This window comes from Panthera uncia, chromosome A2, assembly GCF_023721935.1.
Source record: "Panthera uncia isolate 11264 chromosome A2, Puncia_PCG_1.0, whole genome shotgun sequence".
NCBI classification, from domain to species: Eukaryota; Metazoa; Chordata; class Mammalia; order Carnivora; family Felidae; genus Panthera; species Panthera uncia.
In genome coordinates, this window is record NC_064816.1 from 8,546,577 (window position 1) to 8,564,045 (window position 17,469).

The 17,469-nt window shown below is 53.7% G+C and overlaps 1 protein-coding gene across 5 annotated transcripts in view; it reads left to right on the top strand.

Annotated features, from left to right (window-relative positions):
• The first annotated feature begins 355 nt into the window (after nt 1–355).
• The window catches only part of NFIX (nuclear factor I X), a 76,769-nt gene continuing 59,655 nt past the window's right edge, over nt 356–17,469 (top strand). For 4 of the 5 annotated variants that reach the window (XM_049639953.1, XM_049639955.1, XM_049639954.1 and 1 more), the window contains exon 1: nt 9,492–10,317. In XM_049639953.1, the coding sequence (XP_049495910.1) occupies nt 9,762–10,317 (556 nt within the window). In that variant the 5' untranslated portion in view covers nt 9,492–9,761. Of the gene's footprint in view, nt 434–9,491; nt 10,318–17,469 lie in introns of those variants that run through there. The other variant, XM_049639957.1, reaches the window with a different exon arrangement.

Here is a 17,469-nt window from a genome sequence, read left to right on the forward strand (position 1 = left end):
CAGGGTGAACGGAGGGTCTCTTACTCCCCCCTTGGTCACCATGGCTGTTTGGTTTTCAGCTCGGTGGGCCCTGTTTGTCCACCATACACATGCCCTGCTGGTCTGCTAACCCCGCTGCACAGTTGGTTGCCCTGTTGATGGGATCAGAGCTGGGCAGGCACAGAGAGAGAAAGAGGGACAGAGAGGCGAAACCCCTTTGGAGCAGTGAGGATTCGAGGGGCTTCTTTTCACCACGCATTTTTTTGTGGTCCTAGGAGTACAGACCGCTCTGTTAACACACGTGTGTGCAGAGGTGCTCACATTTGACACGGCTGGTGGGGCAGGAGCTCCTTCTAAGGCACATACACTATGAGAACTTCATAGCTTAAACGCTAAAGGCCTGTTCCGCCGTGCCGAATATGTTCGATTTCTTAATCCGGGTGGTGTCACACAGGTGAGTTCACTTCGTGAACGTGTATCGCGCACCAGCCTTACAAGCGTGCGACCTGCTGCTCTTTCCGCACACTTCAATTAAAAAGTTTAGTTTTAAGAAAGCAAGGAAGACCCAGCCTCAAAAGAAAAGGCATCACCTCACAAAATAATAATAATAATAATAGTTATTATTATTGTAATAAATGATGATTTAAATAAGAACGTCCTCCAGCCTGCTTTGCTCAGGTCTCCCGCTAAGGAGCGGTGGGAGGGCTTGTAAAAATTAGTGGGCTGATAAAAAAGCTCACAGGCGTGTGGCCCACGAGGCTTCCAGACCCATCCACGTGTGTGCCGAGCGCCAGGAAACTGCCTGCAGACTCAGGTTTCGCCGTAGGATTTTCACATCTCAGGACCCAAGGATGAAAAGTGGTTAAGGAAGAAGTTACTTGCCAATTACATTTTGCTGTCAACATCTGGAAAGCAAAATTGCAGCTGTTCTCCCTGCCCCCCCCCCCCGATTACCACCTCTCCTTTTTTCTGTACACTTAAATTTTTGTACGCGTGCCATCCATATTTCGGTTTTCTGCTCTGCTAAAACATCCTCACGGCTCTGTTCAAATCGAGTTGTTTTTGGGCTTGGGCTTTAAATACATACACATGTATCTTCTAGTCTGACAGTATAATTTTTTGAGCAGTTTATTTGAGCAGGCTGGCAATCAATTGATCATCCCTTCCCTTTTCTTTCCCCTTCTCGGCCTTCTCGGGACTGTTTAGGCCAGAAGCTTCCAGGGAGGACTTTCTGGGTTGCCTTCGCCTCTGCTCCTCTGGGCAGGTACTACCGGCTTCACCCTCCACGGCCCTTCTGCGGTGTTTTTGTTTTCCCTTCGCCCCCCAAAAATATTTGAACCAAAAAGCCTCTTTTTTTTTTCCTCCACCCACAGCAAACTGAAAGGGCTAGTGAACCGTGATTCAACAGAGCGAGGGCGCCTCTTTTCTTCCTTAGCATTAATTAACTCAAGTTCGTTAGGACGTTGGGTCTGTCGCCCACAGTTTTCTCTTGTGTGTGCTGAATCGGGTCATAGAGGGAGACTTCCCGTGCAAACAGTTTGTGTTGGAGCTGGAGGACACAGAGGGGGAGAGAGGGGGAGAAAGAAAGGGAGCTGGAGAGGGATGGATTGTGGCCGAGGGGTGGTCAGGTCCTGAGCTCCTGGCACCCCCCCCCCCGCCCCGGGCCAGCCCCTGGGGGGCCCAAAACCCAGGGGGAAGGAGGATTCTCGGGTTTTTTTGGCAATAATCCCCAAAAAAAAAAAATGGGGGGGGGGGGGGGGGAGCAATACATTTTGAGGGATTGAAAAAATGTCTTCCTTCCAACTCCTAAAATTGTACATTTTGGGAAAGCCGCTTGCCCAGACAGGGCCGGCCTAGCTACCCTGAGCCCTCAAGCAGTGCAAAATCCCAGGCCGTTCCTATCCTGGCCACCCTGCTCTCTGCCCCCGGCTCTGGGCACTGCCTGTTGCCGCAGCAACTGCAAGAAATAGGCTCTCTCTGTGGGCCAAGGGTGTGAGGAGTGCAGACCGGCCGAGGGCACCGGGGGTTTGGAGAAACTCTCCTCTTGCCCTTGGCCCTTCTGTCCTGTGGCAGGGAGAGCAGACCAGGTAAAGCAAAGGGGTGTCACAAGGGATGCCGACGGAGCTCTTGAAGAGGGCCTGGGGAGGCTGCAAGAGGGGTCTTGGAGGTGCGGGGATGACTGGTTTGGGGAGGGAGGGGGACATCCCCTCGGGAGGATCCGCTCCGCAAGCCTTTTCTGGGATCGGGAGTTACAGTTGGCCTCCGGCGAATTTTCAACATTTTGCCTTTTGCTCCGGCCTTCTCTCTTGGCCTCTGGGTATTTTTACAGTGGCCCCGCAGGGACCTCATCTTGACGTGCTGGTTTCTCTTCTTCCCCTTGCCTTTCGGCAGTTTTTCAGTTCTCAGAGAAAGTTATGAAGCTGGCTTGTGGGGGTTCTTCCTTCCTGGGGGGGGGCGCGCCTTGGCCACATGGGGTGACCCTTTCCAGTGGTACTCAATGGGTGAGACTCAGGCTCTGCACCGCTCTTGCCCCTCGAGGCCGGTGCCTGTCTGTCATCTGCCCTGTGTGCTCGGGGCGGAGGTCTGGGCTCTGGCCTCCCTGGCTTTTACTTCTGTTCAGTGACACAAGGAAGTTTGAAGCTAAATAGTGAATTAAAGCCTAGAGTTTTTGTTTTTCTATTCTCTGCAGAGGATGAAAGTGAATTTACAGAGGCACTAGAGAGAATAGACGGTCTCCCCAATACCTCTCTTCCTACCCTATTTTATTTGGTGCCAGGAGGGTGAGGGGAGATGTGCCTGGAACAGGGTAGCGTTGGGAGCCAGACCGAAGCTGCCTGTTGGCCCGGTCCCAGGCCACCGTTCCCGGTTTGTAGACAGGAGGAGAAAAAGAAGGGAAAGGGAGGCGGTTTTATAGGAGAGGAATGAGTGGCCTGGTTCTGATGCAGGCCCTGTCCTAGACCCAGCATGGGGGTGTGGGGCGATTCCATTCAGCAAGCGTGAGGACGCTAGAAAAACCGTGTGGGCCTGCCTTTCCTGAGCAGAGGAAAACAGGCCCAAGTCAGCCAAAAACCCGCTTTGTCCAAATTCTCTGAGCCTCCTCGCAATGTGCATTTTCTGGTTTCCATGCTTGGCATTTCCAGATTCTTGGATGATTTTACTCTGGCTGCAGAGCCCCTTCCCGCCTTCCCCCACCCCCCGGAGAGGGGAGGCCCCACCTACCTCCAGGATAAGCAGCCTGGCCCCTTCCCTCTGCTTCCTACAGTTTTGTTTTGGTTTTTTGTTTTTTTTGTTTTTCCATCGCTGCCCCAGAGTCGGGACACTGCCTTCTCCTGCACCTTCTTGTGTCCCTCCTTCTGTGGGGCAGGCTGGGAGATGTTGGGGATACGAAGTTGGCCTCTTTGGCTTCGGCCCAAGGATGAATTAGAAAATCCCAGGAATTGGGCAGATTAATCAGGGCTCTATTCGTGGCTTTTTAAAATTTCCTGCTTCCTTTTTCACCCAGGCTGCAGATAATATAGTAGTAAAATGGATACTGAAATATCTGGTTATTCCTATGTAGGCCTTGGATTTTGTCAGTTATTTGCGCTCACTGTGTATAGTTATCGAAATTAGCATGGAGTGAGTATGTGTGTGTGTGTGTGTGTGTGTGTGTGTGTGTGTGTGTGTATACACACACACACATAGTTAGCATGTGTCCAGGGTCTGAGAGAATAAATTTGGGTCTTAAAGCAAGCAGGATGTGGACAAATAGGATTATTTTTAACGATAAAGAAACGTTCAAACAGCAGCCCTGCCCTTAAAGATCTAACTTCTTACCCTTCTCAGTGTTTCATTATTGGCAGGTATAGGCCGCTTTTGAAACCTGTCTTGGGCTAGGAAAATTATTTTGTTTCCTTGAAGACTTTTGAAGGCTGCGTGAAGTTCTATATGAATTTTCCTATTTTCCCTTAAATAATACACAAGGCTTCATTTATTTGGTGGCGTTCTGGAAAAGCACACATTTTACTTTCTTACGATGGAAGCGGTCATTTTCCTTAGCTGGATTTTCTTTTTGGCCCCTGACCCAGAGCCCTTGTCTTTTGTCCTTGCTCCTGTTTTTTCTTTTCTTTTTTCTTTTTTTCTTTCTTCTTTTTTCTTTTCAGCCCTGTCCTCTCTCCCTCCATCTTTGTCTTTCTTTCTCTCTTTGCAGTTTTGGGCCCAGCTTGGCTTTCTCTCTCCAGGTTTGGCTTTCTTCTCTCTCTCTCTCTCTCTCTCTCTCTCTCTTTCTCCCTCTTTCTTTTCCTCTTTTTCTGTGGTCTAATCAGTCTTTTTCTTTTGGAGGCACATTTTTCCTAGTGATGGCTGAAACTGGCTTGGGTATTTCAGAAATGTTCCAGTGAAAACTGTTGCTTTAAAAAAATCAAATTCTATATACTTGACCAGAATAAGAGAGGCCCTCCTCTTGCAAAGGCAGAAAAATCCCTTATGTTGATTTTTAAAAGTCTTATCTCTGGCTTCTCAATTTTTCTTTTACGTGAAGAAAATACCTTTCCCCCCCAATTGCCTGCTTTTCCTTTATGCCTCCCTCTTGTCTTTAGTTTTCTTTTTTTGCTCACTTCTCTTCCCAGCACCGCTGGCTTCCTCTCCCCCTCCCTGTTTTTTTCTGTCATTCTCTTCCCCCCTCCCCTCTGTGGCTCAGAGGCCTGCCCGTCCCCTTGCTCCCTCCATCCCCTTAACCCTTGTACTTGTGGGTGACTCAGCCCTGAGAAGCCTTGAATTGTCTGAGGGTTTTTTGTCTTGGCTCTTGTCCGTGTGCAGGGTGCACAGTCTCTGAGCTCTCAGCCCTGGCGGGAGGGGAGAAGGGAAGGAGGCTGAGTCTGGGACAGGTAATCTTCCAACAGAGCCTCCACTCTCGTAACAAAAGGGGGACAGTCCCCTTTTGTCTGGGGCTCCTGAGGGGCGTGGCCAGGGCCTGGAGCCACCACCAGTGGCAGGCAGGAGGAGGAGGCTGCAGGGGTAGGGGCACACCAAGTGGTTCTAATGGAACCCGAGTGATTCTTCTCTGTGTGTGCCCACAGGAGAGAGAGAGAGAGAGAGAGAGAGAGAGAGAGAGAGAGAGAGAGGGAGAGAGAGAGAGAGACCTTCTCCCCTCCCTCTCCAAGAGTTAGGAATACCCTGGCCCCTTCCAGTAAACTCTCCCTCACACCGCAGACAGCGGCCCCTGTGGGAACAGGGTGAGGGGAGAGCACACCCTCGGGATCCACTCTGCCCACCTTCAAGGTTACAGCAACTGGCAGGAGAAGGACAATTGGCGATTGTTCTCCTTCCGTGTTACTCCCCTGGGAAGGGCCTGTTGCTTCTGTTAAGGGATCATTGAGGGGGCGCAGTGGGCCCTGTGTGGATCCCTGAGGCTCTACTGAGATGCTCCACTGGCCCTCCTGGGCCTCTGCTATGTCCAGTCTCTCTGCCATGCCATCGACCTTTGACCCCTCCATCCATCCAGGAGTGAATCATGGATCTTGTCCTATGTCCTTAACTTCCACGTGGATCCTTCCACCTGCCATCTCCCCCTCACCCACCCAGCTGTACCAGCGGATTCGGATTCGGAATCAAGCCGTGTTCGGCACATCTCTTCCACTCAACCCTGCGGTCTCTGAGACGGGATATGCCAGAATTCTCCAGGAGGCTCCTGTTGGTCATATTCTGTGCGGTGTCCAATATTCAGTATAAATCAAAATACCAGGAAAAGACCCGTATGCCAAATATAAATTCACTTGTAATTTTTACCATCCCATCTTGACTTTAGAAAGATTGCTTCTCTCCAGGTGGAAAGGCAGCGTTTGGTATCTTATGTCACTCAGTTAACATCTTTGGCTAATTGGACTGAAGCTGGTTATTAACGTGATGTTAATTATTGAACCCTACGCTAAGAGGCCTGTCCGCAACGACACCTGCCTCCTGCTTGTTCACCTCTGTTTCTCTTGGGGTCAGCTGTGGGCTCACTTCAGGCCGTTCGGGGACCTGGACTGGGGTCCCAGGTGCTGGCCAGCACCTTTCTCATTGTCAGGGTTCAGCGCCAGCCCAGGGCTGTATGTTTGGTTTTGGCACACCCCAGGCGCTCTTCCGGGAACCTTTCTGCCAGCATAAAGGCCATTGAGCACAGGGTTTCAGATGGGGAAGAAAGGGGCACGAGTGAGCAGTGACCTTTTTTCTGCTGCCAGCTGAGGGCTGAGCCTCGCCTGGGGAGAGGGGAGCTGTAGGGACAGTTCTGAGCGGGATCAGTCTCTCCATGTCTGTTTGTGTACCCCTCTGCTCGTCCTCTCATAACTGTTTCCTCCTTACAGCTTCTCCAAGGCCTACGGCAGGCCGCTCAGTAGCCCCTAGTAGAGACAGGCCTGTGGAGATGGCTCTCCTGGCCTCCCTCTCTCGTGCCCACCTTCCTGCCTGGTCCTGCCTGGCTTGGAAGGGCGGGGGGGTGGGGGGGTGGGGGGGGGGGGGAGGGGCGGGGAGGGCTCTTCTCTGTGATTCGGTTTCCCCAAAGTTGCCCTGCTTTTCCTGCTAGAGCCCTTTCCTCTCTGTTGTTTCCTCTCTTAGCTTTTCCCCTCTCACATCGGTTTCTTTCTGTTTGCTCCTGCACCTTGCTCCGTACGGTACGGTTCGGGCCCCTTAGCCTGAACTGAACTGGGGGCTAGGGGAGTGCCGTCCCTGCTCCAGCCAAGAAACCCCAAACACGGATCAAGTGGACGGACGGACGGGGCAGAGCTAGAGACGGCAAAGAATGAAGCTCCTGGGGGTTGGGGGGAGGCACCATCGTAAGACTCGGCGACTGTTCTGTTCGGAAGCAGTGTCCATCTTCCTGCCTTTGTCACTTCTCCCTGGGATTGGCTGTTGTGTTTGTGGCTGCATGTAGTGCTTGTCAGCGGAGTGCTGTGACAGGAGGCTATTTTAATAAACTGTTGCGGTTTCCCCCGAGCCGAGCTGCATTGCGTTGGCATCCCTCGTCACCGCTAATGGAGCGTGCGTGGCTGGGTGTGGGCTGAGGGAGGCGGTCGAGCGCGCTGGGGGCCTGGGGGTGGGGGTGCACCTCGTCTGGGAGTGCTCCTGCCGGCGGCAGCCAGGCCCCGGGGAGGAAGGGGTGGCCGCACCCTGGGCGCCAGGTCCCTGCCCTGGAAGTGCGGCTGGCACGGACACTTTCCGAGCTCTCTTTCTTCTTCTCTTTCTATTCATAGCACCGCAGGCTCGCGGGTCTGGCCGGGGAGGAAAACTTCCACTCGCCCCTGTGCGCTCCATAAATAAAAAAAGAAATAGAACCAGAAAGAGAGTGTGAGGGCCTGAGAGAAAGAGACTGAAACCAAAACACAGAGAAGGCGCAGCTGCTCTCCCCAAGGCCTTCTGGGGCGCCCGCCCGAGCCAGGCCTTTATTTATTTCTTTTTCTGGCTTAAAAAAAGAAAAAAAAAATCCGTGTCTTCCTCAATCCTAGTCCCCCCAGCCCTACCCCCCCCCCCACTCCGAATTTGCTGGCTGGCTGCTGCCAAATGGACCCGAGTGGGAGCCTGGAATGAAAAATTCATAACTGCTGGACTTTGCTTGTTCATTAGACGTGAACTTGTCGATTGGGCAAATTGTTTTTGGTCTCCAACTGCCGGGGGCTCTCCCCACCCTCCCGGCTCGCCTGGTTCCCTCCTCCCCTTGGACACAGCCATTGGCTGCTCGAGGATGTCTCATTGCCAAATAGGTGGATCCTTCTCTCTCCCTCTCTCTCTCTCCCTCTCTCTCTCTCTCTCTCTCTTCCTTCCCCCCCCTTTTTACTGGCTTTGGCACAGGCAAATGCATGGGGATTGAGCATGAAAGGGAGAGAGAGGGAGTTTGAGAGAGAAAAGCAAAAAAAAAAAAAAATATATATATATATATCCAAAATCCAACCAGCACACACACACGCGCACGCACACACACACACACACACACACACCACTCACACACACTTACACACACAGCACCATCCCATCCACGTCCTCCCTCGCTCTCTCCCTCTTTCTCTTCTTTCCTCCCTCCCTCCCTTACTCCCTCTCTCTCTTTTGCACGCGTCTGCCAGCGACGGTCTGCAGCCGGTCCGAACTCGTCCTCTTCCCCGGGAATCTGCGAGCTCCCCCTTTGCCTGTGATCAGGCTCAGAGGCGGAGGGAGGCGGCAGAAGTTTACATCCCTGTGCCGCTGCCAAAGCCGAAAGCCTTTTTCTTCAGCTGCCGCCTTCCCCCTCCTGGTTTTTGTTTTTGTTTTGTTTTGCACGGGGTGGGGGGGGGTGGAGTGGGGTGGGGGGTGGGGTAGGGTGTGCTGTGTGTTGGGGGTGGTGATTGGGAGGTAGGTTTTGATTTTGAAATTTTGCATATTTTCCTTCTCTCTCTTTTTTCTTAAACTGAAAGAGGATGCACAGGAGGCGAAATTGAACATTTTTTTTTGTTGGCTTTTGTTTACCTGGCGTGTGTGGCAACCGGCTCGCTCCCTCTCTCTGCTTGCTATCCCTGACCTTTCTTTCTTTTTGCTCCTTTTCAAAAAAAATATTAATTTCCCCCTTCTGTGCAATGGAGCGTGGAGGGGGGGAGGAGGGGGAAGGGTTTGAGAATCCACCCAAGCCCGGCCCCTATTCCCCAGAACACCAATAATAACCCCCTTTAAAACATTTACCTTCCTCCCCTGCTCCTCCCCCTCCCCCCTCCCCCCACCCGCCCCCAACTCACAACTCTGTTGAGTCCAGAAGCTCAGAATCGGGCGTTGGGCTTTGCCGGGTGCTTCAGATCAATGGTAATTATTTAATTTTTTCCAGTTTTATTTTTGTAAACAGAAATCAATTATTATTTAAACTTCAAACAAGCAAACAAGCAAAAAAAAAAAAAAAAAAAAAAAAAAAAACCAAAAAGCGAGAGCCCAGCCCTCTGTCACCTGAGTGGGAAAGAGGGTGAAGGGGTCAGTGGGGAAGGGGCTGCAGGACGCCCCACGAGGCTTTTAACCCTAATGTGGCCGAGGCAACCACCTTATTTGTGCTAACAAGAAGTGTTTTGTTCCTTATTACCGTGATTAACATTAGTATCGGTGTCGGTAACAAAGCTGAAATCACATATTTAGGATTTAGATCTGATTAAAAAAAAAATGCTGGGGTGGATGTTCCAATTGGAGCAGGAGAAAAGGGAATGAAAACAGCGTGGGGAGGGGACAGCCAAATCCGGTTCCTCGCTGGCTCCTGGATGTCATGTTCTCTCTTTTTGGGGGTGGCCAAAAATCGACCGGTGTCGGGACACGAGGCGGCCCCCGCGCGCCTCGTCTGTGCGTCCACGGGAGTCCGCGCAGACCCGGACGCCGCGCCACCGGGGCGAGCTGCCGGGAGTTTGCGGCTGCGATAGACCATGGAGATGTCATGGGCGCGACAGAGCCTGGCGGGGATACCAGCAGCGTGTGTGTGTGGACGGCAACGTTGTCTGTGCGCGCGTGTGTGTGAGTGAGTGAGGGAGAGAGAGAGAGAGAGAGAGAGAGAGGAGAGAGAGAGAGAGAGAATAGGTGTGTGCTCAGGCTCTGGGTGCCTCTGTCTGGCTGCTGAGGCTGAGATGGGAGCGAGCGGCTGGCTCGGCTGGCGGTGGCTCCAGACCACACTTTCGTAGAACAATCACGAGCGAAAATTGCCGTGGGAGGGGGGGAGGAGGAGGAGGAGGAGGCGGCGATTTTTTCTTGTGCCCCCCTTCTAACGCTTCTTTTCTCCTTTTCTCTTTCCCCCTCACCCCGTCTTCCCCTCCTCCCGTCCTCCCTCGCCCCGCATGCTCCCGGCTTGCCGCCTGCAGGATGAGTTCCACCCGTTCATCGAGGCGCTGCTGCCTCACGTCCGCGCCTTCTCCTACACCTGGTTCAACCTGCAGGCCCGGAAGCGCAAGTACTTCAAGAAGCACGAGAAGCGGATGTCGAAGGACGAGGAGCGCGCGGTGAAGGACGAGCTGCTGGGCGAGAAGCCCGAGATCAAGCAGAAGTGGGCATCCCGGCTGCTGGCCAAGCTGCGCAAAGACATCCGGCCCGAGTTCCGAGAGGACTTTGTGCTGACCATCACGGGCAAGAAGCCCCCCTGCTGCGTGCTCTCCAACCCCGACCAGAAGGGCAAGATCCGGCGGATTGACTGCCTGCGCCAGGCCGACAAGGTGTGGCGGCTGGACCTGGTCATGGTGATTTTGTTTAAGGGGATCCCCCTGGAAAGTACTGATGGGGAGCGGCTCTACAAGTCGCCCCAGTGCTCGAACCCCGGCCTCTGCGTCCAGCCACATCACATTGGAGTCACAATCAAAGAACTAGATCTTTATCTGGCTTACTTTGTCCACACTCCAGGTAGGTCACTTTCAACCCCCCTCCGCCCCCCACCCCCCATTTTATTTTACTCGCTGGCATTTGTTTCGTGTACGGTTCCTCTTCTTTCCGAGGGATGCAGGCAGTAGGCCTCACGAGTGCGCCCGTCCTGCCCAGGGCTGCAGCCGGTCTGATGTTCCCTGTTCCCTTCTTCCGTTTCCCTCCACGCTCTCTATGCTCCCTCTTTTGCTCCCTTGCCACGTTACCTGCGGGGTTGTCGTCCGTCTCCATCTTTGGAGGACTCATCTTACCCCAAAGGCGCTGCAGGTCTCAGGACCGGGGCCAGGCTGCCCCAGAATTATCCACCAGGGTGAGAGTTGGTGATGAACACTACTGCACACATGCAGAAATCACTCGTTGCTCAGATTTAAAATGAGTCAGAAGAGGCACCGGGAGCCAGGTGCTGGCTTGCCTGCGGCTTCCCTGCAAGTCCTGGGGAAAAGCGGGATTTGGCACAAGCCGGGTGGGCAGCGGTTCGGTGGAGAGAGGGGCGTGTAAAAGCCCGGGTTATGAGCCAGAATGAATAGAAAAGAGGAGAGAAGGCAGAGGTGGGCAGATTCTGGGGCCCAGATCCCCAGTCCGGAGCCGGAGCCGGAGCCGGAGCCGTTTGGGCTGGGATTGGGATTTGACTGTCGGAGAGTAGGAAAGTCATTTGACTTCACAGAGAGTGAAAAGGCGCATGAGATTCCTTCCGCTCTCCCCTCCGAGGTGTGTGCCGGCTGAAGTGGGGAGACCCCAGGATGGATGCCCACGGCCCCCACCCCTCTGCTGGGAAGCGGAGAGGCAGTCCCCAGCACAGGCATGTCGGGGAGTGGCGTAGTTGCAGCAGTGGTCTGAAAGGAACAAACAATCCAAAAACTCTGTAAATTTCCCTTTTCCTTTTGTGTTCCAAGCAGTTCCAGTTCTCCGCTTTGCTTTTCCAGTTTTGCCCAGCATTTTGGGTCGGGGTGGTTCAGTTCTCTTCCTCCGTTCCTTCCCCCCACCCTTTCCCTTTTTATAATTTCTTTCCGCTTTTGTTTTCTTACAAATTGAAACAGAGATGGCTGGTTAATTTTTAGCCTCCACTCAGCTACGCCCAATTTACTGCCGCCTTTGAAACCTAAACGGGCGGCACTCTGTGATTAAGCAAGGCAGAAGTGTGTTTACATTATGCCCAACCAACTTGTAATGAGAGGGCTACCAAACCTTTTTCTGTGTGTGTGTGTGTGTGTGTGTGTGTGTGTGTGTGTGTGTTTTCCCTTTCCACTATTCCGGTATTTTTTCTCCCTTGTTTCCCTTCTTTCTGTCTTTATGCAAATGTAACAGAATGTGGCTTAACTTCAACTCTAGTGAGTGTTCTTTCCCGCAAGTGTGTGTGTTTGTGTGTGTGTGTATGTGTGTGTGTGTGTGTGTGTGTGTGTGTGTGTGTCTTCCTTCCTGTTCATTCATAAAAAAGAAAAGCAACTCACTTTTCTGCTGTGGTCACTCCCTTGCCTGTTTGGGAAGTTGGGAGGAGTCGTATGACTTAATCCAGAAATGAAATTTTGGGGAACTTTTAGCATTGCGTCGGGAAAGTAACTTCCACTAGGATTAGCACTGAGGGTTTCTATGTTGGCGAACTCTGGGGATGAAAAGGTGGTATTTGAGGCCTCTCTCCTTACTCACACTCTCTCTCATTCTGAGAGGTGGCTTTGATAGTTTGTTGGAGGCAGTGGACATCCCCCTCCCACCGCCCCCACAGCCATTCCTCCCTCCGTGGATCATTCTAGGCTTGCACTTGGCCCGGTGTGACTATCGTGACCCCTCATGAAGAATGACCAACTGCCAGTCCTCTCCTCTGTTCGTCCTTTTTCTTTCTGGAAATGAGACTGAAGAAACAAAATTTAAAGTTATCCTCTCATTCTCTGTCTCTACAGCAAGTCGGAGTGGGGAGGGTGTGTGCCTGGTAGTGCTGAAGGGAGCTTGGGGGAGGCTTGGAGCCTTGAGTTTGTGTCTGTCAGATAGATCCTCTGCAAGGGGATTCTGTACCTTCTGATGTTAGAACTAGGGCCGCTGAGATGGAAATCAATACTCACCTCTCTCTGGCTTCCTCCTACCCTGCTCTCTAGCTAGATCCCTGTAGCCGAGCTGTTTCCCTGGACTCTTTTATTTTAGGCCAAATTCTTTAAAAAAATTTTTTTTAACATTTATTTATTTTTGAGACAGAGAGAGAGAGAGCATGAACAGGGGAGGGTCAGAGAAAGAGGGAGACGCGGAATCTGAAACAGGCTCCAGGCTCTGAGCTGTCAGCACAGAGCCCGACGTGGGGCTCGAACCCACGGACCGCGAGAGCATGACCTGAGCCGAAGTCGGCCGCTTAACCGACTGAGCCACCCAGGCGCCCCTATTTTAGGCCAAATTCTTGACGGCTGCCAGCATGAGGCTAAGGTAGGATGAAGTGTGTGTGAGGAAGGAGACCGTTTCTGGCCAGCCTCCTGGCTCCTGGACTAACCAGGCAGGTGTCTGTCGTGAGAAAGGAGGCATCCCCGCCCGCCCCCCAGCTATAATGAGATCATTTGCCCAGGAATATGAGTGAATTCCTGCCCCATCGAATGCGGCCGCGGCCATTTCTGTCCCGGCTGAGGTCCAGTTCCTTGATAAAAGCTGAGTGGAGAACTGGGGATATTTCAAAAGAATTCGTCTATACTCTAGCTCCCTGGACTCCAGATAGTTTCGGCAAAGGTAGGATTTCTTGCTGGAATTGCTTTAATTCACATGTGCCTTACTGAAGGAGTAGGGGTGAATCGGTGCAGCATGGGCCTTGGGTAGATGGTCTCAAGATAGTGAGGTGCAGCCACAGCCTTCTCCCCAAGCCACCCCAGTTGGCTAGAAAATGTCTTCTTCTGGCCGAGCCCCCAAACAGCATGGATCTGACAGCACAGCCTTCTCCTGCCCCTGCCCCCCCCACCCCACCCCTGGACATGCTCAGCAGGGTGCCCCTTGCTCCTTCCTCCTAGTATAAACCAGGAGTAGGGGCTAGGGTGGCAAGCTGGTCCAGAAGTGCTGCTGGGCTATCTCCAAAGCTGCTTCTGCAGGGCTCTGAAGGTGATCTGGTGTCTTCGGACCTGCCCTAACCTAGGCTTCGGTCCTAGAAAATGGAAAAATCTGGGGCGCCCGTCTGACTCAGCCTGTAGAGCATGTGACTCTTGATCTTGGGGTTGTGAATTTGAGCCCACAACGAGTGTAGAGATTGCTTAAAAGTGAAAAAAGAGTCTGAAAGTAATAAAAAGCTTCACCGAATGGACATGTCAGCTTCTCCCTGTCGGATTCCTCTGACAGGCCCCAGTGGAAGCCCGTGAAGTCCAGATACTCGGGTGGTGCTTCTTTTCTTTATCTCGGCGTGTTCACGATGGAGAAATTCACATGTAGAAGGAGCCCCCATCACCAGTGCCGGTAGCTGCTGACTTACTTACGGTCAGGCTCCACTCACTCATCCATACCCCCCACTGCCCACCCACGCTGGGTTGTTTAGAAGAAAACCCAGGCATTGTAGCTTTTCATCTGTAAATATATCTGTGCATGTCTCTAAAGATGAGGAGTCTTGAAAAACGCAACCACACTATCACTCTACCTAAAAATAATCAACCGTTTCTTCAGCATGGTCGGGCTAGTCAGTGTTCACATTTCCCTAATTATCTCCCAGTTTCGTTTGTCTGGGTCAGGATGGGAATCAAAACCAGAATCAGGTGCACACAGGGGCGCCTTGCTGGCTCCGTTGGTGGAGCGTGGGACTCTTGATCTCCAGGTCGTGAGTTCAAGCCCCACACTGGGCGTAGAGCTTACTTAAAAGAAAAAAAAAGAAAGAAAGGAAGGAAGAAAATCAGGTGCACGCATTGCGACGGGTCGCTACGTCTTTCAGACTCACGACCTCTAGGCGGTCCTCCTCCATCTTGGTTTCTTTTCGGGCAGTTTTTGGGTTGTTGCTGTTGAAGGAAGTGGGTCATTTGTCCTGTAGGGTTTCTCCATCTGGGCTCTGCAGACTGTGCTCCCCTGGGTTGTGTGTGCAACACTCTGAAAGGAGATTCTGCCTCCCTCCTCGCCTCCGGGTCCTGGGACGGCCGGACCTTACCTGTCGCAGGAAATGGATTAGCACCTAAGGATTTGTCTAAGTGAACTTTTTCAAGTGCACAGTCACCCTTCTCCGGTGTAAGAGTTGCCTGGTTTTGCTCTCTGCTTCAGAGCTCGGGGCTTTGCAGTGAGTGCTGGTTTTCAGGTCCCAGGGAGGACTCTTCCTCGGGGCCCTTCCATGGTGGTACAGGGCATCGTTCGGCCATGGTAGCCCTGCCAAGATACAGATGATGCCAGCGATGCCCCTAAGCCTTTGCTGGATCCTCGGCCCATCTGGTGGCTCTGGTGGCAGTGCGTGGGAGAGACCACAGGAGCGCCGGCCGCCTTCCTGGGGGACTGGCCCCTAGCGCGGCCTCTGGGCCACCTCACCCACTGCCTCTTTTTTCAAGGCCCAGAAATGCCACTGGTCTGCGTCGTTGAGGCAGCACCATCTGGTGCCAGGGCTGGCGTAGACTGCAGGGCCCAGGAACCAGATTCGTAAGGCTCGCGAGAGGTGCGGATCATCTTTTAACCCAACGCAGGGTCCCCTTCAGAACATCCTGGAGGAGGTGTCACTGTTGTTCAAAGGTCAGCTTTGGCCACTGTAAAATTCTTCCGTTCGTCCAACCCAGAGAATGGTTAGAAGGTTGCAGCTAGCCTGTAAAGATACCAGCACATAGCAGGCAGGTGGCGGATCGCCGCTGCTGGCTGTCCTTGCTGTTGTTAGGATCTCATGAGCCCAAGGCTGCCTCCCTGTCGCCTTTACCTGTCAGTCTCATTTCTGTCAGGGGACAACTCAGGTGAGCGCTGAGTTTTCCGTGACACGGCAGCCTCTCGGATGCTGAAGCCTGCTCTCATGGTTCCTTTCCACCCTTCTCCCCAGGAAGCTGTCCTTTCTCCAGGCCAAACGTTGCCTGTCCCTCACGCCTCCCGCACTGGATGCAGCTCCTCGAGCCCTTGCCATTGTGGTCACCACTTCCTGGAGGCCCTCTTAAACTGGAGCGTTTGGTATGGAACACAGAAACTCCAGGCGCGATCAGGTCCCATGGTCGCTGCGGGATTTGCAGGGCCTTCCAGCTACGTAATGTGTGGGGCCCCGTGCAAAACGAAAAGTGCGGGGCTCCTAGTTCAGAATGATTAGGGATTGCGACGGGACGACAGTGAGAGCGTTAAGACCGAGCACGGGGTGCGTGTGACTGTCCAGGTTGCATACCTGTGAAGGCGGCCTGGGCCGCCTGTGCTCTGTTAACGTGACATGGGATGCCTTGCTTGGTGGGGTGGAAGGGTGACGGGGCTCAGGCTAGCCTCAAGAAGGGGATGTGACCCCAAAGAGGCGATGGGAAATGCCCAGTCAGGCGAGCTGTTGCCTACAGGCCTGGGACAGTCCTTTGGCTTGGTCTCCTTCTAGGACTCCCCTGACCATCTGCTCGTGTCACCTTTGTCCATAGCCTGTCTGCTCAACCAGTCGGGTCCACGCTGGTTGCGATGCACAGGGGTTCTCGGTGGAGTGCTCACTCTGCTGGCTGAGTTGGAAGCTATAGCTCAAGGGAAAAAAAGAATCTCCCTCGTCTGAGCTTGAACCAGCGCTGTGGGCTGTGAACAAGCCAGAGGGGACCTGGACGCCCTGAGCATGGGGACCAGCTGTGCTCCACCACCCACCCAGAGGAAACGGGGCCGCTCTGCAGCAGGAGGGCCGGGGTCCAGACACGCGGAAGGACTTCCTGAGGATTCCGTTTACTTCTCGGCATTGCTGGAGGGTGGTCGAATTTCCTTTATTCATGAAACACGCGCTTGGTGAACCTACTGTGAGCGAGGCCGTTCTAAGAATGAGAGACTCCCGCATTCGGCTGGCGGGGTTTGGGTGAGGGCCTCATAGTGACTTCTAGAACATGCGGTCCCGTGGGCGTTGAGTGTGCAGTGATCCGTGCTGGGAGGGAGGGAAGACCCGTTGGGGCTTCACCAGGGGCCGTGAAGAGGGAGGCAGGGCCCACCTCTGCCGCTTTCTAGTGCTGCAGAGACCTGGGGTGCCAAGGAAGGGTTGGCCAGAGGGCCGTGCCATGGTCCCCCTCTGTTCTGGTGTCCGCAGCAGCTGTGTGGAGAGGACACAGCTGAGCATCCCCTTTTCTGCCCAAGGGAGAGGGTGGCTCCCTCCCCACCCCTTTTTCTCTTTGCCCCATCAGTCCCACCCCCCACCCCTGTCTCAGGAGCTGCCACGCTTCAGTTATTTTATCCTTCAGTGTCCGATTCAGAAGTCCTTTCAAAGGCCCCAGCCGTGTCAGCGCGGTGCTCGCACAAAAGGCCTCTTTGATTTCTTGTTTGTTTTCATTTGCCAGTGGAGGGGGAGGGGGCTGGAGAGAAAGAGCTTCTGGGTTTTAAAATTTTTATTTGGGTTGCTTCATTCTCAGAGGGGTCGGGTCCCTGGAACTCCTTTCTGAGTTGGGGGCTCGAGGCGATGGGCGGTCTTCTGGGCTGACGCAGGAAGTGGGGGCTGCCCCCACCAAGCAAGAGGGGGAAGCGTGGGGGGCTCAGGATGTAGTCGTCGGTTCACCTCGGGCCTGTGCTAGGCCAGAGGGCCGGAAGGGGCAGGTTAGAACCTACTGCTTGGGTAGGGAAAGGTCCGACGTGCCGGGGACCGAAGTACATTCCCCTGGTAGCCACGTCCCCTGTAGAGGCCTTTGTCACAGCTGTAGGATTGGAGTGGTCCTGAACCTTGACTTTGCCGTTTTCCCTTTATCGTCCCAGATTCTGCTGTTTCCCTCTCGGTTGGATGGGAAGGGAGCGGGGGCCCTTCTAGCATGCGGACTCCTTGAAAATCCTTTACATACAGACTGGCCTCCCCACTGTCTGTCAGGGCGTGAAGTAGAGGGGTGACCGGTCTACCCAGCAGCCTGGTGTCCCGTGGGGTGGGGCCTGGGACAAGCCCCTGTCTTCGCAGGCTTGCTCTCTCACCTCCCCCCCCCCCCCCCCCCCGGCCCTCCCCTTACCTCTTGCCTCTCTCCGTGATGGTTTGTGAGACCGCTGCAGCGCGGGTGCCCCTCCCAGAGCACAAGGCCCATGGCTCGAGGAGGA